A 24,501-nucleotide genomic window follows, 5' to 3' on the forward strand; every position below is an offset into this window, starting at 1 on the left:
TCAGAGCTCATTAAGAACCTTCCCTGGACACTCGTTATATGAGATGATGCTAAGTCAAAACAATTATTTTTTAGGGATCTGTGGTACTTGAGGGAATAGTCCTCTGCCAGGGCAGGCTGAAGAAACCAAAGTATTTCAAAACCACAAGGATTACATTTTCACAGCTCTGTCCTTACCCAAAGATGCCCCCACTGAGGAGGAACAAGCAGGACCAATACCTGGAGGAAGCACCGAGGTCTGGTGCTGTCCCCATGGCATTCCCTTGGTGTACCCCTGGAAAAGCCCACGATGACTTGTGCTTCAGCCATCAGAAACCCACTGTCACGTGTGCCTTAGAGGCAGGAACCATTTCAGTAATGCTGGGATTCTTTCCAAAGCAGCTCCTTAGAGTCTCAGCTCAAGTACTTTGCGTGTTAACACCAGAGACACTTCTGCTTCAGCATGGGTGGGCTTGGGGCAACATACTAGAGGCTGGAGCAGCTCCCCATGGAGAGAGGCTGACGGAGCTGGGCCGGGTCAGCCTGGAGAAGAGAAGGCTGTGGGGGGACCTCACTGCAGCCTCCCCGTCCCTGAAGGGACCCCAGGAACAGGAGGGGAATGGGCTTGTTAAAGGGCAGAGACTGGCAGGACAAGGGGGCTGGAGTGAAGCTGGAGGAGGGAAGGGGGAGAGGAGAGACTGGGGGGAAGTTCTTTGCAGAGAGAGTGGTGAGGGGCTGGAAGGGGCTGCCCAGAGAGGGGGTGGGTGCCCCATCCCTGGGGGTGTTCAGGGCCAGGTTGGCTGGGGCCCTGGGCAACCTTGTGTAGCTCCAGGCCTGGAGGTTGGTGTCCCTGCCTGTGGCAGGGGGTTGGAGCTCTGTGACCCTTGAGGTCCCTCCCAACCCAGACCAGTCTGGGATTCTATACTGTGCATCTGAAAAAGAACTGCCTGTCCCCACACACCGGGGCATGCTCAAGATGCACGTGAGGGTCCACTAAAAAGGCAGGAGAAGAGCACTTTGTAGTGTGTGTGTAACTCCATACACACGTTTATACTTTTAACATGCTCATTGTAACTCCATACACACATTTATACATTTAACATGCTCATTGTATAGGTACACACATGTAGGTATACACGTGTGTACCTATACAACGAGCATGTTAAATGGCAAAGAAAATGGCGGAGGATGGCTGCGTACAGCTGTCACCTTCATGCCACTACTGCTGTGGGTACACATGACAAATACCTCATTTCTTCTTTCCTCACAGACTCTATTAGCTCAATCTTCCAATATTAACATTTCACACTGTGAAGCACCTTAACTAAACAGAGACCAAGGTTCCTCTTCTCCTCTGTAAATCACCTTGATTAATGAACTTGGATTTGCGGCCTACTCGCCATCGCTCAAATGTGAAATGGAAGACAGAAAGAGAGGGGAACAGGGATGGAAGCGGATCTGAGACCACACCACAGGACACACTTAACTGGATTTACAACACCCACAGCTCACCTGGGTGGTTGGGTTTGAGTCATTGGGTTTTTTTAAATATTTACTTTGCTGAGAGGTTTTAGAGCCTTTCAAGGGAACCGAAATGAAATGAAAGCCACAAAATAAGCTAGTGGGTTACACCTGGACTGACACACCCCAGGAAATCAAAGGATTTTCATGAGCTGAACATACACAAAGAGGAGAAGTGATGCTCTTTAAGCACTGGTACAGGCAGGTTGATGAAGCTCAAGGTATTTATTGGGAATGGAGCATGGAGATCTTGGCCAGAGCTGGAGAAGGAATGGCACAGAGAGGTTCAGGCTACCCTGAGGATTCAGCACTCAGATGAAGAAAAGCCTGCCCAGTAATCTACAGCAGAATTGTAAAAGCCACAAGCACAACCAACACGGGCAGCTGATTAGGTGAAGCTTCTTCGGGCCTCTTCCAGTTTTTGATATTGTAATGGGGTAAACCCAAACCAAACCCCTTCCTTTGGTTTGGGCCCACCCAGAAAAGGCTGCTGTGACATCATGACAATGCTTTCCTACATCAGGACAAAGTCAAAGGCCTGCCTGGCTTCATATGCTGCCTCATCGCAACTAGTAGAAGAGGGCAGAATAGACAAGACATGGGTTTTAAAGTAATTCACCTTTGCCAAGGTGGGGGCTGTACCCTGATCGCTGCCTTCAGCAGGTCGCCATCAGAACACAAACTCCCTTTTAAAATCATTCCTCTTTCTGCCAATGAGCTGTGTGGTTTATCTGAGCTCTGTTGGCAGAACCAACCAAAACCAGCATCCCTTTATTTGCTTTGGGTTTGCTAGCTCACATTTCCACTGGTTTTCACATTGGGAGACATGGTGAACCCCTAACCAACATCCTCTACCAATGGAAGCCTTTACAAATCCTCACTCTATCCTTCTTTTCCAAGCAGGAAAATGATTTAACTCAGCCTCTCTCCACTGAGAGGTCAAGCAGTACCCGAAATCACCCTCACCTGCCTGCTCTGAACCACCAGCTTCACCCAACCAACCCAAGCTGGGGATGAATCAAGCACCCACAAAACAAAACAAACCCAAAAACCCCACAAAAAAAAAAAGCTTTGTCCTTCCAGGGCATAAAACCCTATCTATGCTTCACACAAAGCAGATGAGGCCATGTGAACCTGTAGCAGAACTCTTCCTCTGTGATTATCTCTCAAGATCTGGAAGCCACAGCCAGTTTTTTACAGAGAGAGTGGTGAGGGGCTGGAAGGTGCCCCATCCCTGGGGGTGTTCAAGGCCAGGTTGGCTGGGGCCCTGGGCAACCTTGTGTAGCTCCAGGCCTGGAGGTTGGTGTCCCTGCCTGTGGCAGGGGGTTGGAGCTCTGGGACCCTTGGGGTCTCTTCCAACCCAGAGCATTCTATGATTCTATGATCTCCAGCTCTCTGCAGACTTCTACACCTTGTGTATCTTCTGGAGGAGCTGAACGTTCCTCAGAGGAGCATCCGTATGCGCCTCACGCTGCTTCACTTCACTCTATTTAATAGTCACAACTAAGAAGCAGCAGTGATTCAGCAGTTTTGCTTCTTAACTTACTGGAGTGGATTGCAAATATTTTTGAAAGTGTTGGGGTTTTTTTATAACCCCCCCAAAGTCTATCAAAAATAGCTTTACCTCCAAGCAGAAGAATTAACAGCTCATCTCTTCAATGACCATCTTGGTGCACACAGGGATAATGGAACTGACATGCAGCACGCCCACAAAGGATAAAAATGCTATTTTTCCAGCATTCTGCCTGCAGACATTTTTCATCATCTGTCAGAGGAGATAGGCCTCCTTTGGAAATGAAAACAACCCCCTCACAAGGGCTTAGAAGAAGTGCTGAGGTCTTTGCGGAGAGGGGAATAGAAAGCACAAAATTCAAGATAGATAAAGAAGCTGGGCTGGGGAGGTGGGGAGCAGAGCCCAGTAGATTTCAAAGCCTTCCATTTATTTAACAATCCAGCCAATGCACTGTACAGGGACTGCAGCACAAATCAGCCTGGCACAATACTAGGACTCAGCATCTGTGCCTTTTTTGGGGTGTCTTTCCACCCCTGCTCACTTTCCTTGCTCATACTTCAGCTGCAACACCTGCAGTTCAGATGTGAGAGACCACCACAGAGGAGATGATGCTGCTTTGGGGAGGGAGCAGGGACAGCAGGGTCTGTCTGCCCAGAGCTGGGTGAACCCCACACACTCACCTGCATCCTGTCCCCCTCCTTGGGCTGAGCTCGGGTGGGTGGCAATGCCCAAAATCCCACTGGGCTCCTTGGTGCCCCTGGATGCAGAGACAGAGAAGGTAGTAGCTAAAGGGGGATGAGCTGAACGCAGCTACTGTCTGACACAGAAAATCTTCTCATCCTGAGAGGCTGGGGCTGCTCCTGGATCCCTGGCTTTAGGTACCCTGGGCTGGGGTGGGGGGGGGGAGGTCCCTGCCTGTGGCAGGGGGGCACTTAGGGGCCTGAGAGCCCTGCCCACCCACACCAGGCTGGGGTTCAGTGATTCTTGGACATCCCCATACATAGAATAAATACACAGCAGATAAAATGTGAATGGCTTCACAGCAAATTATCTCAATTAACGATAATATGTCACTACTTGTGATGAAAATTAATTTCACAACTGAACTTCTGATTGAGGCAGGAATAAATACATGGAAGAGGCAGGAATAAATACATGGAAGAGGCAGGAATGCACTGGGGCTGGCATCAGACAGGGCTGGCCACTGCCTCTCCCCTGCCCAGCGCTACCTCCAGCAGCACAGGAGCCCAGCTCATGCATTATGCAGCTCCCAATCATCATTGATTTATGTTTTTCTAAATACTAATAAAAGCCATAAAAATCAATGGCTCGTCTCATTCCTGGAGGAGTCTCCCCCAGCCCCAGGTCCAGGCCCCTACACGGCTCCACACTCCCTTCAGCTCAGCTGCCAGGCAGAGTGGGAGCCCTCAGCACAGGGAGATGGGCCCTGGGGATGAAGCCTGGCTGCAAGCATCCTCTCCCTCCAGCAAGGAGGTGCCAGAGCCATGCTACACGCAGGTTAACACCACCTAGCAAATTCCAGGAGCCTTCTCCTCCCACGGACTCCCAGCTCACTGGGCTTCTCAGGGAAAGCCAGGAGCCCAGCCCTCACCCAGGCTCCATTTCCACACAGACTGGGCTCTGAGGCCTTACTGGGGCTCCCCCACGGGCATTAAGGTGTCATCCCTGCCATGGCAGTGGCTGCCAAGCACAGCAGAAAACAAATGGCAGATGCTAAGGGCAGCCTACAGACCCCACAGTGCGAAGGGGACCCTGCCACAGCAGCTTAACGGTGCTGCCTCTCGTGCCAGCACCCCCATCACAGTGTACCTACCAAATCTACCTGTATGCACTGCAGCACCTCATTTCTGAAATAACAGTATTTCAGTGTTATTAAGGCTATTTCTGGTACAGCTTCACAGAGGAGAACCACGGGTTCTCAACTGTAACTCATCGCCACAGTGATGGAGCATCTGTTTTGGGGGTGTGGTTTGGTTTGGGGTTGGTCTGTCTGGGGTTTTTAAACAAAAAAAGTTGTCAGAGTGTTGAATAACTTCCTTGGGGGGGTGTTCCTTCTGCTAAACAGTAATCAGGGGGAAGGGATTGCCTCAGCAGGTGCCTGAGGCCCTGTGACACTGCTCATGGTTAAGACACGGAAGATGGGACTGCGGCTAGTGGGAGCTGGGCCGGGGACAGTCCCCACCTCAGGGCTCCCACATGACACAGTGCTGGGATTTCCCTGTCAGTAAAGGGCTCATACAGCTTTTCAGTTCCAATCATCGCTTCTATGGCTGCTTTACCTTCTCTCACCTGTCTGTTCAGCAAGGTAACAGCTCCATCCTCCCCAGGAGCAGCCGATTAACGGCCGCATATCCCACCACCAGCAGCACTGACCCGATTCAATGACATGCAATCATGCTGAATAGATTGATGTAGATGTAGCTTAAGAGAAAATTAATCTAATTTTAATATAAGAATTTGCATGTTTTTAAGGATAGTTTTGAATTCTAGTAGAATAGGAGCTGTTTCATGAGAGCAGCTACAAAACTGAGCCATAACAGTGCAATAGCCTTGACACCAGAGAAGTGAAGATAGGGGAGTCATAAATAATGAGACTAACGACCAATTAAGAGACAGAGTATATCTTGTTTTCAGTGAAAAGGGGTTCCTAACTAGTTTGTGCAGGAATGGGGTTTTGAGCTGAGGAATGTGTTTTGGTAACTGTGGAGAAAACCGTAAAGAGCATGTGCTGAGAGAGAGGAAGACGTCCAGCCTTCATCCCTGAAGCCCACCTGAAGACCCCCTGAGTGTCACTGAGCATGCTCTATCTGGGAGGGGTTAATATAAATTACATCCTGGAGATAATCTGCATAACCCTGCCTTTTCTTAGAAATGATAATGAATACAGAGAGTCAGTCTGTATAAACATGAGTTTGGCTTCAAACAGGGCACACATCAGGAGGAGCGATGCTGTGTGCCCAGCGCTGCAAGAAAGGAGACCTGCTTCACAGTCACCAAGGCTACTGACTTCTTGCTCTGGCTTTTCAAGGCATCTGACACACACCCAAACCCCAGGAAAAGCCTCACATCTCTGCTCCAGCCTCAGAGAGAAAAGCACACCAGAGCTACGGAACATCCCTGCTCCCTCACCCAAAGCACACGTCCGACTCCCCAGTCACTGGGATGTGCTGTAACCTCCAGCCTGCATCTGGTCCTGTGTGCATCATGATCACACAGCAGGCTCTGGCAGCCTGCTGCACAGGAGGCTGTGGCTGCAAGTTAGAACAGAGCAAGTTCCCCCCCAGTCTGGGGAAGAACTTCTTCCTAGTGAGGGTGAGGGAGCCCTGGGACAGGCTGCCCAGGGGGTGTGGAGTCTCCTTCTCTGGAGAGATTCCAGCCCCGTCTGGACACCGCCCTGTGTGCCCTGTCCTAGGGACCCTGCTTGGGCAGGGGGTTGGACCCCAGGGGCTCTGGGGGGCCCTTCCAACTTCTGTGATGCTCTGATGCTGTTTTTTGGGTTGGTTTTTAAACCCAAATCTTGACAAAGAATCCTCTCTACTGCATCTCCACACCAATAGAACCACCCCAGTATAAACCTGATTTTTATGCCATAAACTCCGCAGAGAATCCAATAAAATAAGGGATCAATTCACAGCCCTTTGCCAGCTCCACGATATATTGCTGCTGCTCAGAGCTACGCACAGACTTATCTTAATCTAGAACATGAAGAATTCCAGTTTTAATTACACAGCAGCAATAAATCCCCTCAAGTTGTCACAACCATCATTAACTAGATCATTTATTTCACAGTGTTTCTCAACATGAGTTCCATGATTATGAAAAAAAAAATAAAAAACATTGCTTCTGAATGCCAAAAGCTTCAGAGCTCATTGTAACTTCTGCCATAAATGGGTTTTTTTCTTTAGCACTTCTGCTACACACACTGTCTAGAGACATGTCAGCCTACACCAACCCTGCTCCTGACAGCCTCAGGGCAGAGTGCCTGAAGAGGAACAAGGTCTGGAGTGAGAGAATAAACTGAACATCAGAGGTTTTTTTAAACAAAATACCATTCAGGATGGATGTGAAGTCTACTTCTGGATACTGGCTGCCATTTCTAAGAGAGCTGCCCTGAAAGCAGGCATCTTCTCCTCCAAAAAACCCATCAGCTCAGCAGCATCCCTCAAATTCCTGAGATCCCAACATGCAGTTCCATGCTGCAACCTGAAGGGAAAAGGTCTCCACAGTTCCTGGGCTGGTGTAACACGCTGCAGGAAGAGCTGCTGCTGGATTATTACCCAGCCTAAGTATTTTGCTGGCATAATGAGAATCACAGCCATACAGAGGAGTGTGGGCAGCAGGTGACAGGAGGGGATCCTCCCCCTCTGCTCTGCCCTGCTCAGACCCCACCTGCAGTGTTGTGTCCAGTGCTGGGCTCCCTGGGATCAAACAGCCAGGGATCTCCTGGAGAGAGTCCAGAGGAGGGACAGAGATGCTGAAGGGCCTGGAGCATCTCCCCTGGGAGGAAAGGCTGAGGGAGCTGGGGCTGTTCAGCCTGGAGAGAAGCAGCCTGAGAGGGGATCTGATCAATGGGGATCAAGAGCTGAAGGGTGGGACACAGGGGACATGGGCAGCCTCTGCTCAGTGTCTGTGGGCTGCCAGCCCAGGAGGCCAGGGAGGGTTTAGAAAATAAAAGTGAATGAGATGCCTCTTCCCTCCATCCCATTCAGTCCCTGTCTGCTCAACTTTGTTTTGCCAGGGACTGGTTTGTCTGTCACTGTTGATCTGAACATCTGTTCCTCTGCCTTTCCTTTGGTATTTTTGGCTTGGTAGCAGTGGTTACTTTAACAATGGAGAAGTTTGCTACAGCCTGTGCCACAGCCCCACAACTCTGCCAGGGAAGAACTTTGCCCTCCCAGCTGAGCTGACCCTGCCCTGGGGCAGCTTGAGCCCATTGCCCCTTGTCCCATCTCCTGGCCCCTGGCTGCAGAGACCATCGCCCACCTCTCTGCACCCTCCTGGCAGGGCAGGGGAGGTGGGGAGAAGGGCTCCCCTCAGCCTCCTCTTCTCCAGGCTCAACATCCCCAGCTCCCTCAGATTATTTCCCCTCCATATGTTCTTTATATACCTAAGGAACAGCCAAAGAAGGTTTGGGGAATTACAGTGGCAACAACTCAGCCAGACAGCAGCGGGACAGGAAACACACTGTCAACACAAACAAGTCTGTAGCCTGTGAAAACAGACACCCAGCACTCAACAGCGATCAAATCTCAGACAACATGAACCCAAAAGCAGGGAGGGTTCCACAGTCCAGGAGTGTGTGTGTGTGTGGGCAAGGGGAGATGGTGACATTTCCCAGCAAACCCCGTTTAATTCTGTCTCAACCATGTGCTCCTGGAGCTGGGGAAAGTCTATTTCCAGCCCAGCACGAAGCCTGCAGGAAAACAGACAGACTGCACCCAGCGGCTACATAAATATGTTTATTCTCCCAAGGAGGTTCTGTGGGGGTGTGACATCTTGTGTGTGCTTCAGCACTTGTGTAGGGCGCCGGCAGATGAGAAAATTGACAATTTTGTCAAGCATTAGCTAAATTAATGGATGTGCCAGCACCAGCAGTATGGTTGTGTGTAGTACAGGGTCTAAGGATTAAACGGCTTCCAACCCATCGGCTCCACAAACTACAGTGAGGAGTAACTAACACAGCCCTACAAAGAATCACAGAGTCTCAGGGTTGGAAAAGCCCTTTAAGCCCATCAAGTCCAACTGTTCCCATCCTGTGCTGACCCAGATCCCTGAGCACCTCATCTCCCCTCTGTTAAACACCCCCAGGGCTGGGGACTCAGCCCCCTCCCTGGGCAGCCTGTGCCACAGCCCCACAACTCTGCCAGGGAAGAACTTTGCCCTCCCAGCTGAGCTGACCCTGCCCTGGGGCAGCTTGAGCCCATTGCCCCTTGTCCCATCTCCTGGCCCCTGGCTGCAGAGACCATCGCCCACCTCTCTGCACCCTCCTGGCAGGGCAGGGGAGGTGGGGAGAAGGGCTCCCCTCAGCCTCCTCTTCTCCAGGCTCAACACCCCCAGCTCCCTCAGCTGCTCCTCAGAGGATTTGCCCTCCAGCCCCTTCCCCAGCCTGGTTGCCCTTCTCTGCACTCGCTCCAGGACCTCCATGTCCTTCTGATGCTGAGGAGCCCAGAACTGGACCCAGCACTCCAGGTGCAGCCTCACCAGTGCCCAGTCCAGGGGCACAATCCCCTCCCCAGACCTACTGGCCACGCTGGGTCTGACACAAGCCAGGATGCCCTTGGCCTTCCTGGCCACCTGGGCACACTGCTGGCTCGTGTTCAGCCTGCAGCCACCCAACACCCCCAGGTCCTTCTCTGCCTGACAGCTCTCCAGACAGTCTCCCCCAGCCTGTAGTGCTGCCTGGGGTTGTTCTGTCCCATGGGCAGCACTCTACACTTGGCCTTGTTAAGCTTCATCCCAGTACTAGCCCCACAGCTGCCCCATGCTGGGATTTCTGCTGTTAAGGGTGAGGAGATCCCAGCACCCAGCCTGCTCCCAGCTGCTGCCCTTCCTTACAGGGAGCTCAAAGCAAGGGGCACCTCTGGCACAAGCCACACAGGTATTCACACAGGCTAACAGACTTACACACTGCACTGATGGTAGCATCCATCTGCTTATGCTGCTTCAGGAAGTCACTTTAACTGCACCCTGAGTGGTAATTAGGAGGCTTCTTGCTCCTTTTTCCACGTTTATGGTACAACAATTGTGACTATAAAAGCAGCAGGAATCTGAAGATAGAGTTGGGAGCCCCAAACCGTCACCAAACGCCTGGTACTGTCCCTTGTTGTAGGTCTCCTTAGCATAATAATTCACATTAGCAATTACACTTTCATTCTGGCAGCAGGTTTTAATTATACTTTACAATATCAGCAAAGAAATAGACTATTAACTCCTACTCCTAGAACCACTGGCTGCTTTTGTCCCCCCATTTATTTTAGAACCAGCCGTCCCTTCATTGTTTACAGAGAGCACCTGAGGTTCCCCAGGCAGAGCAGCTCATTACTCTCTCATTGTATCATCTGCACGTTTAGTTGAGCTATAAACCATTCTTTCATCGTGATTTTCCTCCTCCTTTTCCATTTTTCTCCCCAAAGAACCCAGGAGCCACAGAGAATTACAAAGGGTGGGTAAGTCAAGGTGCCATGAAGAGACACGGAGATGAGAGCTGGTCCCTCCCCTGGCTCAGGACAAGCTCAGGCAGCTGATATCCAACAAAACCCACCTCCCTGCTTTCTTTTTGGAGGTGAAACAATGCCTCCAGCACCCCTCTCTTTCCCCCTCAGCAGGCTGCAGAAGGAAAATGAACCCTTGCAGCTCAGCATCCCTAACAGAGCAGCCTAATTACTCATTCCCAAAACAAGAGAGCCAAGGGATTCCTGAAGTCCAGCAAATATAATCTATAAATATAAATGTTTTTTACACAGCATATATTTCAGCTTCATTGCCTTGTCACGTCAGGTAATAAGGATTAAAGTACCCAGCACTCAGGACTATAGACACCTAAATAACCAGTACCATCAGATACAGTATCCTTGAGGAAATTAAATTAAATGCTTGAATGAAACCTTTACCAGCGATACTGATCTTTAACCTTCAGAACAGGAGCCATGAAAACAACAAAAAGCCAACAAAAGCCCTTCTTACCCCATTTTTGCTCAGGGCAGCTACTTTTTCCCTGGTCAAGGAGACAACCCCAAAGCGAACATCAGCCCAGCATCCCACTGACCCACCCTGCCTGGATTGGGCAGCACCCAGCTGGGAAGAGCCCCCTGATCCATTGTGATGGAGATGAAGGGAGAACTGGCCATGAGTCCCACAAAACCACCTGTGAGCCCTTTGCCTCAGGGGGAATCACAGAGCCATCCAAAACCACTGGCACCCCTGTACCCACCGCCAGATGTGCTCATAACAGCATCGTGGTCCATTGGACTCAGAGCTGTGACTTCCACTGAGCAGCAGAACAAGGCAAACTGATGTTTTATGAAGTTTAAACTAGGATAATTCAATACAGTTACAATTTAGGACCATCCAAAGCAGAAACAGCTGCAGAGCCCACCAGCACCCAGTCCTGACACACCGTATTTAGACTTTGGATTCCCCCCAGAGTAGCAAGTAAGGGGGATTGCTGCTACATAAAGCCTAAACCAAGAGAATTCAGCGTGGTTAAATTGATCCTGAACCATGAAAGACTGACGAGCTTCTTATTACAAAGGGCTCTTATCACTTAATGGAGAAAAGAGTCTTTCATCATTAAAGTTTTATTTGGTTTTCAGATACTGAGATTAAAAGAGAACATTGTTCCTGTAACTCAGCACTTTGTGGAGAGCAGCACTATCTCCATCTCCGTGCAGGAGCCTGAGGTACACACAGCTCAGCTCACTGGAGTCATTACACAGGGAGCTGTATCACAGAGGTCTGTGTGAGGTTGGTTGGGGGATTAAGTGCTGCTTGTCACAGCCTCTGTGTGTTTTTATGAGCCAAGGACAGATCCAACCTCCTCCCTGCCTGGCTCCACAACCCAAACTGGGACTGAACATCATTCCTGCCAGGCCAGCACCACCTCTGCAGAGGTCCTGTACTGGGAAGCACAGAGAGTAACCTACTCCATTAGGATCTTTGAGCCCTCCTTGCTCTCCATAAATATTCTCAGTGGTTTGCCATCAGTTCCCTGCGCTCCCTTCATCCACCAGACAGCTCACATGCACACAGACCCGGAGTAAAACCTGACCTACTTCAGAACAGCTTTAAAAGCTGCTTCTCAGCGAGTACCCAGCTGCTGGGGGAGTATCTGGGGCCACTGGTCCTGCCCGAGCTGCCGAGCGCTGCTTGTTTCATGCAAGACATGACTTGGGATGCTAATTAACTGAGCCGACTCCAGGGGCTGGAAAGCATGCTAAATCAACCAGTGAGACACAGGAGCAAAGCAACACCCCTAATAATTAACAGGGTGTCCCAGAGTGTCACTGCATCCCAGCCAGTTCCCCTTTGTCCAGAGTGGGATTTGGGAAATTAGAGGATGGATCCATGAAGAGCTCTGGGCATTGCGAGGGCACAACAGTCCTGGCTGTGTGTCTGGAGAGACCTGGGGGTGTTGGGGGACAGCTGGCTGACCATGAGCCAGCAGTGTGTCTGGGAGGCCAAGGTGGCCAGTGGCACCCTGGCTTGTGTCAGGAACAGCGTGGCCAGCAGGAGCAGGGAGATGATCCTTCCCCTGTGCTCAGTGCTGGTGAGGCTGCACCTTGAGTTCTGCCTTCAGTTTGGGGCCCCTCACTGCACGGAGGACATCAAGGTGCTGGAGTGTGTCCAGAGAAGGGCAAGCAGGCTGGGGAAGGGTTCAGAGGACAGATCTTCTGAGGAGCAGCTGAGGGAGCTGGGATTCTTCAGTCTGGATAAGAGGAGACCGAGGGGAGACCTCATCGCTCTCTACAACCACCTCACTACAACCGCCTTCTGGGCAGGGTCGGTCTCTTCTGCCTGGCAGCCAGTGACAGGACAAGGGGAACAGTCTGAAGTTGCACCAGGGGAAGTTTAGGTTGGATACAGGGAAAAATGCCTTTACTGAGAGGGCTGTCGGACCTTGGCCCAGGCTGCCCAGGGAGAGGCTGAGTCACCGTGCCTGGAGGGGTTTAGAACAGTAGATGTTGTACTTGGTGACATGGGCTAGTGCTGGATGTAGTAGGGCTGGATAGACAGTTGGACCATGATCTTGAAGGTCTTTTCCAACTGAAACCATTCTATGACTCTATGATCTAAGAGGTGTTCCTATGGGACAGCACTACTTTTGCTGTTTCCCATAGGGAAACTGAGGCAAGCTGGGATACCCCTACAAAGGTGATTTATTTCACCTGAAATTGAGGGAGGGAGGGTGTGTGGGGAGATAACCAAGTCTGATCATTATTTTTTGTGTATTAAAAGCAAACCCAACATAATCTTAACCCAATGCAGCCTTTGCACTGTTACAGTTCTTATGCAGACTGCACACGTGCTCATCTCCAAACATCCTAAGTGCCCAGGTAAAATAACAAGTTACCCCCTTATGAAAGGAAGGGACATTCCAACAACAGCACTATAGAGAGATTTAATTTACTTTGTTTAGGAAAAAAATATACCCAAGGAAACCCCCAACACATCACAGCCCCGTTCAAATGTGTCCCCTCAACCAACAACACCCAAACCCCACTGAACTCCAAGCACCAACCAGCAGCTGTTCTTTGGAAAGAGAGTTTTCTACAGGCTCTCTGAAGGACAAAACCCCAAAAGCCAACACAGTTTTTATACTGAGGGTCCAAAGAGAAATGCTCTGTGCCAACCTGTCCCACAGCACTGGCAAACGTGGAGATACCAACTTCTAACTACCTACAAAGCCCCAGCATGGGTTCTCAACCATCTAATCACTGCCCAGTGTCAAAACAGGCTCGAGATGCAGTTGGAATGGAAGAGGAGAGACTCTGAACATAAACTGAGCTCAGCTTTCTGCAAGCAGAACGCTCCTTCAGAACACAACACAACAGGCATCCTTCCACTGCAGGCTTGGCTGTCACCCCCCAAACCACCCTGCAGCCTACTGCAGTGTGTGCATCCCTCCACAGAGCTCCTCTTGCTGCCCTTTGCATGGTCACAACATAACCTGACGAGCTGCTGTTTGATTTCATGTCTAAATGAATGCAGAACCCTCTTTTCCAGGTATCACTTCATGTCTGGCAGCGCTGCACAAGCAGACGTTGTGGGTAACATCACTCCCCTGAGGATTACAACTCTAACACTTGAGAGTAAGCTGTGCAAACCAGAGAAGAGGAAGGGACTGGAAAGCCAAGCCAAATTCTCCCAGGAATAACCCCCCTCAGCTCCAGGCAGTGTGGAACAGAGGTGTAAAACCCCACAGCATCACCCCTCGATAAGGCAACGCACGGGGCTCAGCGATGCCCCAAGCACAAAGAGGTGGCCCTTTCCCCTGCACAAAGAGCTGGGACACACCAGCACTGATCCACAGAATCCCAGAGTGTGAGGAGTTTCCAGGGACCTCCGGAGATCATCCAGTTCAACCCCTGCCACAGCAGGGTCACCCAGACTAAATCCCACCGGAACACATCCAGGTGGGTTTGGATGTCTCCAGAGAAGGAGACTCCCCAGCCTCTCTGGGCAGCCTGTCCCAGGGCTCCCTCACCCTCACAAAGTTCCTCCTGACATTCCCATGGAACCTCCTCTGCTCCAGCTGCACCCGCTGCCCCTTGTCCTGTCGCTGCCACCCCTGAGCAGAGCCTGGCTCCAGCCTCCTGACTGACAAACCTTATCACAGAATCACACAGAATCACAGAATCTTATCAGAAAAGGGGAAAAAGTAGTGAATTAGAGGCCAGCTTGACATCCCTCAAGCCAGGCACAGCTTTGCTTGCAGCAACTGAACGGTAACTCTTAATTCATACATTTCAGACTCCTACACTTACATACTGAACTGCAGGTACCTGTAATCCCTCTCCAAAAGGCACTTCACTGCCCAAACTCCTGTAAGCCTCAACAAACAGCCTTCTCTAGGTGAAAGGAAGGCTTCACCATGGGATCTTCTCAGTGCAGTGGGGACTGGTGCCAACACTAACACAGAAACAAGGGAAGAAGACCCTCTGCACACACTGACACACACACTCTCTCCATGGAGAAGACTTCTTCAGTCTTCACTTGCTCTCACAAAGTGCCTCCAAAGCTCTGCTTTGGATTTGTAATTATTATTTCTCTCGTGCCAATCAGCTGGGAGTGTGTAATTAATTCGACTCAGGGCAGGAGGGGCTGTTTCTGTCCCAGCTAATGCCAGGCAGCCCGATGAGAGGCTTTGATCTTCACCACTGAGATCCTAACAGGCTCCATGCAGCGTGGTGGAACTGTTCCATGCAGTGGGCTGTGTGTGGACCTGACAACAACCTGGCTTAATGATGTAAAAAGGGAAGAGAGAGAGAGGAAACCATGGACAGACACACTCAGCATTACAGGGGAAGAAAACTCAGTGCCTGAGGGGTTAAATGCTTCTCATTTACTTCAGACTTCAACACAGCCCAAGCAATGGAGTCCTACAACAAGATTAATTCCCACATTTAAAAAAAAATGACAGTGTGTCATGCTTTAGTTAAACCCAGACAGCATTTCTAGTGAAAAGAGCTGCAGGTAAGTCAAGAGAGACAGAAGAGACACCAACACACAAGGTCTAACTAACGTTGGAGCACACAGATACAACCCCATGTGCAGCCCAAGCCCCTGGGCAGGGGGGTGAAAGGGGAAGGTCTGAACCCTCACAGCGTGGGACACTATGGAAAGCAGAGTGTAAGGTACCACTACAGCACTCTACTGCTCAGAAAGGACACACAAGTGGGAACAGAAAACATGCTGAGAGGCTTTAAGGTACAAACAGAGGTTCTCTGGGTATCTGCATTAACAGCTCGATCTACATGAAGGGGATCAGAGGGCTGGAGCACCTCTGCTATGAAGGCAGGCTGAGAGCTGGGGCTGTGCAGCCTGGAGCAGAGAAGGCTCTGGGAGGACCTTACAGCACTTCTCAGTCCCTGAAGGGGCCTCAAGAATGCTGGGGAGGGACTTTTTAGAAGGGCCTGGAGTGATAGGACGAAGGGGAATGGGTTTAAATTGGAAGGGGGTAGATTTAGATTAGATATTAGGAAGAAATTCTTCCCTCTGAGGGTGGTGAGGCCCTGGCACAGGGTGCCCAGGGAGGTTCTGGCTGCCCCATCCCTGGAGATGCCCAAGGCCTTGAGCAGCCTGGGCTGGTGAGAGATGTCCCTGCCCATGGCAGGGGGGTGGAATGTGATGATCTCTGAGGTCCCTCCCAGCCCAAACCATGCTGTGATTCTCTATGAACCCCTGAAACCAAATTACTCCCCACACACTTGGAGGTGATTCTTAGACAGTCTGAACAACCTGGTCTGCTGCTCTGCTCCACATTCATTTTGCTGCTTGGCCTCAGAAAAGCTTTCAGCAGTTTAGAATAAAACTCAAGAGGGGGGTGCCAAAAGCCACACTGCTTTGGTCCCTCCAATGTGGTGCAGTACCTGTGCCCAGCACCTCAGCCAAGAAACACTGCCTGGCTCCTCCTCACTGGACAGGTCACCCTTTGTGCCCAAGGAGAACAGGAGGAGCAGAAAGGGACCAAAAACCCAGTGACATCATTCATCTCACTCATACCCTGTTTTCCTGCCTGGCAGCTCCGTGGTAAGAACAGGGTTTGGTTTGTGTGAACACAGAGCAGAATCCCAAGGGCAGGATGACACCAGAATGAATTTCACTCTGATTCTTCAGTCTTTATGATGCAAATGAACGCTCACTCCAGCTTGTCAGATTCGGCCTGGGAGAGTGTCTGTAGCTGAAAACTCTCATTACACAAACACTCCACCTGATGTCTCTGCAAAGAAGGCTCAGAGGGTGGTGTTGGGACACACAAACAATCACAGCTTCACCACACATACTAAGATTTCTAATTATTCTTCAGAGTCTGTACAGCACTAATGAAACCCCACTTCCCAGGATTCTTACTGATGAAGCTGATGACTATTTATTGCAAAGGTTTCCCCCAAATCATCCTTCTTCAGGAAAGGAAACAAAGAATCACAGAATTGCAGGGGTTGGAAGGGACCTCAAGAGATCAGAGAATCCCAGACAGGCAGGGACACCAACCTCCAGGCCTGGAGCTACACAAGGTTGCCCAGGGCCCCAGCCAACCTGGCCTTGGACACCCCCAGGGATGGGGCACCCACCCCCTCTCTGGGCAGCCCCTTCCAGCCCCTCACCACTCTCTCTGCAAAGAACTTCCCCCCAATCTCTCCTCTCCCCCTTCCCTCCTCCAGCTTCACTCCAGCCCCTTGTCCTGCCAGTCTCTGCCCTTTAACAAGCCCATTCCCCTCCTGTCTGTACCATCATCAGGTCCAACCCCCTAAAGAAATCACAGCGGCCACAAAAGCCCAGCCTAAAGCCAGCATAAAGCCCACTTCTCTTCCTCTGCAACATATGAAAGGTGCTGCACACAAGAACCCACCTTGGTACATCTGCTCAGGACTACATGGATACCAGGGATAATATTGTACCTGGGACACAGTTCTTACACTTCAAAATGTTCAAGAGAAAAAGGAAAAGCAAAGAAGCCCAAAAGCCCCACATATCATACCCTGCTCACTCAAAACAGTGCTCGCTCATCATAGAGTATCTGTTGGGTCATCCTTGGGTGCATCCAGGGCTCTCTGGAAACAGGACACTGGCTGCCTGGAGCTTCTATGATCAAACTAGGCAGCTTCTATGTTCACTGAGGCTGCACCTGGAGTGCTGGGTCCAGTTCTGGGCTCCTCAGCATCAGAAGGACATGGAGGTCCTGGAGTGAGTGCAGAGAAGGGCAACCAGGCTGGGGAAGGGGCTGGAGGGCAAATCCTCTGAGGAGCAGCTGAGGGAGCTGGGGGTGTTGAGCCTGGAGAAGAGGAGGCTGAGGGGAGCCCTTCTCCCCACCTCCCCTGCCCTGCCAGGAGGGTGCAGAGAGGTGGGCGATGGTCTCTGCAGCCAGGGGACAGGAGATGGGACAAGGGGCAATGGGCTCAAGCTGCCCCAGGGCAGGGTCAGCTCAGCTGGGAGGGCAAAGTTCTTCCCTGGCAGAGTTGTGGGGCTGTGGCACAGGCTGCCCAGGGAGGGGCTGAGTCCCCAGCCCTGGGGGTGTTTAACAGAGGGGAGATGAGGTGCTCAGGGATCTGGGTCAGCACAGGACAGGAACAGTTGGACTTGATGGGCTTAAAGGGCTTTTGCAACCTGGTGACTCTGTGATTCCACAGGCACCACATCTCCCTGTAAGGTAGCTTCCATTGTTTGACTGCATTAAAGTTTGTAACCAGAAAAAGACACTTCCCAGTTTTCCCTCAAGCTTCAGAAAGGCTTTTCCCCCCACCCCGAAACTGCATGACAAAGATCTGTCAGGGAACTCAATGCCTTGTCACAGCAGCCACAGCAGCACTTCCACAAATCCGTGACAAGATTTCAGTGCAGCTTGTCCATCCATCCACCCATCCCACCTTTACAGCATGCTATTAGGAATATTTGCTGCCACTGGTACTGCAGAGAGCCCAACACGTGCAGTAACAGACCAGATAAACATGTTACCATGGAAACTGCCACAACCAATGCCTTATTTTCTTGGCCATGGCCCCAGACTTGCATTACAGCATCCAGACGTTCCACTCACTGGCTCTGTGTGATCAGAAGGCAGAGCTTTGCTCTTCAAGAGAGCCACATAAACACGTTACAGGGGCTGAACGAGCCAGCCTTCCTCTCCTACAGTCTTCACAGAATGACCAGGTTGGAAAAGACCTTTGAAGAGCACCAAGTCCAACCATTCCCATCCTAAGATAAACCATATTCTTCAGTACCTCATCTACCCTTTTTTAAACACATCCAGGGAAGGGGACTCAGCCCCTCCCTGGGCAGCCTGTGCCACAGCCCCACAACCCAGGGTACTTCCCTATGCCTGGAGCACCAGGAGCAGCAGCAGTGGCACAGCTCAGCACTCAGGCTGTGACCCTCCCCAGGGGGAAGCGGAGCAGCTCACCCACCGAAGGGGACTGTCACAGCTCTGCCTGCACCGAGGGCTAACAGACCCGCAAACGGCTGCCCAGTGCTCATCCCCCTCCAAAGCAGAGAGGAGCTGGGGAAATAAGAGTTGTTTCTTCCAGCAGCGGCACAAAGCCAGACGCCAGGAGCGATGCCTTGGCTGACAGGCAGCCTGGGCTGACAAGTTGCCCTGCAAAGCCTCTAGCCCAGCTCGGCCACAGCTCGTGTCACTGACACACAGCTCAGACCCCACTGCTCGTGCACTGCCAGACGTGCAGCGAGGCACCAGAGGGGGGTTCTGACTCCTCTGCACGGCCTCTCACCGCTCAGGAGTCACCCTCACCTGTACAGCTGCCCTTATGGAACACTCAGAACATGGCAACTGGAACTCTGTGATCATAGAGCCATGGAATCCCAGCCTGGTCTGGGTTGGGAGAGACCCCAAGGAGCACAGAGCTCCAACCCCCTGCCACAGGCAGGGACACCAACCTCCAGGCCTGGAGCTACACAAGGTTGCCCAGGGCCCCAGCCAACCTGGCCTTGAACACCCCCAGGGATGGGGCACCCACCCCCTCTCTGGGCAGCCCCTTCCAGCCCCTCACCACTCTCTCTGCAAAGAACTTCCCCCCAGTCTCTCCTCTCCCCCTTCCCTCCTCCAGCTTCTCTCCATCCCCCTTGTCCTGCCAGTCTCTGCCCTTTAACAAGCCCATTCCCCTCCTGTTCCTCTGCTCCCTTCAGGGACGGGGAGGCTGCAGTGAGGTCCCCCCACAGCCTTCTCTTCCCCAGACTGACCCAGCTCAGCTCCCTCAGCAGTACAGACCCCAAAACTTGCAGCTTCTGTCGAAGCTCAGTGTTCATGAGCCCTCCCCCTGCAGTAATGACACTGCTAAAAACATTGGGAACGAGATAAGACTCTCAGCTCCAGCTGCATCCGAGAACCAACCCGACTGTTTTCATACTATAGAGAGAATCTACCTTTTAAAGCGATTGTTTCAGGCAGTTGAGAGTTTAAAAGCAGGCTTACACACAAGTATCCTTCACAAATGAAAAAGAACCCTAAGAGCATCGATTCTCCCGTAGGTCAAATGCCTTCTGATAAGAGGTTCTTAATATGTTTACTTCAGGTTTCTCCTCCACCCACCAGAGACATTCTACATTAGTTTCACTGAAGAAAACACACAAGACTTGGGCTTTGCTGTGGTAGAGATCAAACACCAAGATGACTGGAACTAATTTAGAAACCGCCAAAGCACAACAGACACAAAGTACTTCAGGACCTGGTAATTTGTCTGTTTGAATTGGAAAAATCATTTAGAAAGTACAGAGAAATATCTATGAGGCCAGAGGCTTCAAGGAAATGACCTTCAAAGGTAGCTTAGCCGTGGTACTCACCCCTCAGAGCAGGCAGCAGAGACCTCTCCTTCTTGTCATCGCATTTATTACACTCACTGAAGTACAAGAGCAAAAAGACGTCCACAAGCACCCACATGAGAGAAGTGGCCAGGACCACCTTGCAGTAAACAAATCTCCTCATCGCTCGGCTTGGGTTCTGGCTCAGATGCTGAGGAAAGGCAGCAGCCACTGAGATGCATCAAACTCCCAGGGGAAGAATCCAAGAGGGAAGCGCAGACAAGCATCCCACTGCAAGGGAGGAAGAAAGGCTGAGTTAGCTGAGCAGCACGGACACAGCTTGAACTGAAAGGTTGGTATCAAAGGGCAGGGTGGAGGTGCTTGAGGAGGTGTTTCCCTTCAGATCTGTGGGTGTTTTCTCTTTGCCAAGCCAGCCCAGGGGGACTTCTGCCATCCTTCCCTGAACAGAGCCCTCAACTCACAGGCATCACAGTCAGACTCCAGGACTTGCCCTCCTTTAGAAACACAGCGATGTACAGATGCCTTTCAGGGGGCAGGTACTCCTCCCTCTCACACAACGTAACAAGCCCTCCCAAGGGCTACACAAAGAGACAGGAGGCAGTGCTACTGATATTCAGCATTGGATCAGACTTTAGATACCTCAGCACCAAGAACAAACCTGAAGTGCGAGTTTTCATAGAATCCCAGACTGGTCTGGGTTGGGAGGGACCCCAAGGGTCCCAGAGCTCCAACCCCCTGCCACAGGCAGGGACACCAACCTCCAGGCCTGGAGCTACACAAGGTTGCCCAGGGCCCCAGCCAACCTGGCCTTGAACACCCCCAGGGATGGGGCACCCACCCCCTCTCTGGGCAGCCCCTTCCAGCCCCTCACCACTCTGTTTTCCCTCAAGCAATGTGGTTATAATGCTGTTTTCCCCTCTGAACACTAAGAGCAGATTCGTCTCTATCTCGCAGAAGCATTTTGACCACCACCCTCCTGCCACCAAAAGCACCCCGCAGCCGAACGCTCCGCTCGCCCACCCGCTGCAGGAGGAGCCTGGCTGACAGCAGCCTGCAGCTCCTGCCCCGGGGTGGGTCAGTGAGCTGGCTGAGTGCCCCCAGCCCCACGCCCACCGTGAGGAGCCGCCTTCCACAGCAGGCCGGGCGCTCCGCCTCAGCCACGCTCCGGCCTGGGCACGGAACCGCTGCGCAACTGCCCTGAGAGCAAAGCGAAGGGAAGAAAGGCCTCAACTCCCCGCTGTCTCTTCTAGAATGCAATCAGGAAAAGCTCTTCTAAGTTCTGCCTGCGTTTTAATCTCCCTGCCTGAATTGGGGGTGGCTGCCCCCTCCCTGGAGGTGTCCCCGGCCGGGTTGCATGGGGCCTTGAGCAGCCTGGGCTGGGGAGAGGTGTCCCTGCCCATAGCAGGGGGGTGGGACTGGATGGGCTTTGAGGTCCCTTCCAACCCAAACCATCCTGTGATTCTGTGAATACAGCTTCGTAGGCAACACCTGAGGTTAGTTCTGAAAGCCCGTCACCTTTGCAGTCCAGTAGCAGTAACTCCATCCCGACTCCTACAAACCGCTGCACTCTCACCTCACCCAGGGACAGGCACTCCATCCCCCCCAAAGCCATCTCCACCACTCCCAGCAGCTCCTGGGCACACCAGGACACGAGCATCACTCATCCCCTGGTTTGAGGCACAGCATGCCCAGTGAAACAGCCCCGAGGGGGCTCCCAAACAGCCCTTCCCATTTTAAATAGCTCCCAAATACAGTAAGTTCACATTGCCTTTTAATTACACTTCATTTGAACCAATGAGATGGAATGATTTAAACAGAGTTCTCCCAATTATTCTTGAAGAGCTCTTTTACTCTGTAATCATTAATGAAGTTTTCCATCTGTCTTAGGAGAATCACAGCGGAGTGATTCACAGCCAGTGGATTCACAGTGTGCAGGGCTCAGGGACAGTCCTTTCAGGTTAGCACGATTCATTTTCCTCCTAGTCAATAGGAACAGTTTAATTATAGGAAGAAAATTACAAAGGAAAAACAAATTAACAGAGATCTTCATTAGAGGAGAAAGAGGAGCACAGGCCAAGTGTGAACCCTCCCCACGCAGGCCCTGTCTCCATGGTGGCTGGAACTGGCTTTTGTAGCAGGAGCAGAGTAGTTACTTGTTCGGCACCAGCTGAGATACAAAGGCACTTCCTCCCCCAGCTCTTCATAGCACAGAGAATTTCTGTCTTGCTTTAATGTAAGTAAAGCTCAGCAGAGACACAGACGGGCGCTGGGAAAAGCCTCATCTTCCCAGTGCTGTGTGGCTTTTAAAGAGAGACTCCATCCAGGAGCCACCGCATCTGTGCAGGAGATAGTTAATATTTAGATCCAATATTCAGAGAATCCCAGCCTGGTCTGGGTTGGGAGGGACCCCAAGGGTCCCAGAGCTCCAACCCCCTGCCACAGGCAGGGACACCAACCTCCAGGCCTGGAGCTACACAAGGTTGCCCAGGGCCCCAGCCAACCTGGCCCTGAACACCCCCAGGGACGGGGCACCCACCCCCTCTCTGGGCAGCCCCTTCCAGCCCCTCACCACTCTCTCTGCAAAGAACTTCCCCCCAATCTCTCCTCTCCCCCTTCCCTCCTCCAGCTTCACTCCAGCCCCCTTGTCCTGCCAGTCTCTGCCCTTTAACAAGCCCATTCCCCTCCTGTTCCTCTGCTCCCTTCAGGGACGGGGAGGCTGCAGTGAGGTCCCCCCACAGCCTTCTCTTCTCCAGGCTGACCCAGCCCAGCTCCCTCAGCCTCTCTCCCTAGGGGAGCTGCTCCAGCCCTCTCAGCATCTTCTTGTCCTCCTCAGTCACATCAATGGACTAAGAGCACTAAAACTGCAAATATCCTGCACGTGCCAGCTGCCTGCCAGGCATTAACAGAGAGCTCCCAGCCAGGCCACAGCCTTCTTAGAGCGTGCTGTAACACCCCTGTGACACCTTGAGCTGGGTGATGGCTTCCTCCTGTTGCCACCACATTTCTTCTCAGTGAGGCTTGTGGCAGTGTCAGGTTCTGCTCTGGACATACATCACACAGGGTCACAGCACAAGGAAGCCCAACACATTCAGGAGAAACTTAGGCGAATTCTCCATGTGTTTTCAGACAGGCAGTTTGAACAGCCCCTTAATCTGCTGCCACTCTTAAGGCTCACTATAAATTAAGCACCCTAATCCTGGAGTGAGACAGGAATAAACTGTTTACAAAAATTCCTAAGAAGGAAAACCAGAAGAATTGGCCCATCTGTCACTCAGCATTTTCACTGATGTGACACTGATGAGTCCCTGAGTCCATCCACACCCCAGACCTGTGATTACACCCTCCAAAATCATCCCAAACTACTCTGACCTGGATCTGATCTCCCCAACCTGGGGGACTGCAACTCGTGCTAGCTGCCCATACTCCCAGGAAGACCAAAACAGGGACTGAGGATGTCTGGATGCTCAGGTAAGGAAGGCTGCAAGCTGCAAATCTTCATCATCACAGTGCTCCAAAGAAAACAATGTCTGGTGGAGTGAAATCTAAGATACAGCTGAACAGCATTTTCTAAGCCAACATTGACCTTAACACTAGCTGTAAAGCTTGGTGGAGCTCATCCCCCAGGTATTGCAGGAGCACTCCTTCCTTTGCCAGATGTGGCCACATCTGCATGCAGCTACACCATGCAGCATCAGGCAGTGGTTGCTTAGCAACAGTGGGGGCCTGCTCCCTGGGTACCAGGCTCTGCTGAAAGCCTCCAGAGCTGCCCAGCCACCCCACAGGTTCATTTCATTGGAAAGCAATGGGAAATGAACCTGTGGGGTGGCTGGGCAGGTTCCTGGGACACCAACCCAGCCTCCCAGACCACAGGGAGCTTCAGGGCTCACTCTTGGGGAGGGAAGGGGCTTGTTTGGTTCCCAGCTCCATCAGCTGCCCCCAGCACCCAGCAGCAATGTGGGACCAGCCAGCAGCAGAGGGGATGCAACACTCAGGACAGCAGAAGCACCCAGCAATCCCTGCAGAGGAAGAGGAAGAGGCAACCTCCTGGTGAACACCTGAACCAGCCAGGCAATAGGACAGGAGAGGTTTAGCCAAGAGGATGAGGATAACACAGAAATCACAGCGAAATGTGCCCCAGCAAGAGAGAGGAGCAGGAAGAGTAGAGGAAGGGAGGAGGAGGAAGAGGAAGAGTAGAGGAAGGGAGGAGGAGGAAGAGGAAGAGTAGAGGAAGATACCTGGGCTGCCACCCAGCCACTCGCTGTCCCCAAGGCCGCGGGGCAGAGCAGCTCTGCCAAACCCCAGCAGGGTTACTGCCAGGGTTAAGGCACACATGGCACGGGGCTCTGCAGCTGAGGGGCAGCACCAAAAATGCCTCTTCCTGGTCATCTGCTACGTGTGGGCTGGGTTTGATGAAATAGAGCAGCCACACACCTCCAGAGACTGCTCCCTGGACCTCTGCACAGCAGCACACCACAGACA

At 51.9% G+C, this 24,501-nt stretch overlaps 1 protein-coding gene across 1 annotated transcript in view; it reads right to left on the minus strand.

The window, feature by feature from the left end:
• GALNT13 (polypeptide N-acetylgalactosaminyltransferase 13) overlaps positions 1-24,501 on the minus strand; it is a 75,277-nt gene that overhangs the window by 44,682 nt on the left and 6,094 nt on the right. The window contains exon 2 of the mRNA XM_084265330.1: positions 20,044-20,292. Coding sequence (XP_084121456.1) covers positions 20,044-20,185 — 142 coding nt within the window. The 5' untranslated portion in view covers positions 20,186-20,292. The remainder of the gene's footprint in view (positions 1-20,043; positions 20,293-24,501) is intronic.

The sequence above is a fragment of the Gallinula chloropus genome, assembly GCF_964237585.1.
Source record: "Gallinula chloropus genome assembly, chromosome: 5".
NCBI lineage: Eukaryota > Metazoa > Chordata > Aves > Gruiformes > Rallidae > Gallinula > Gallinula chloropus.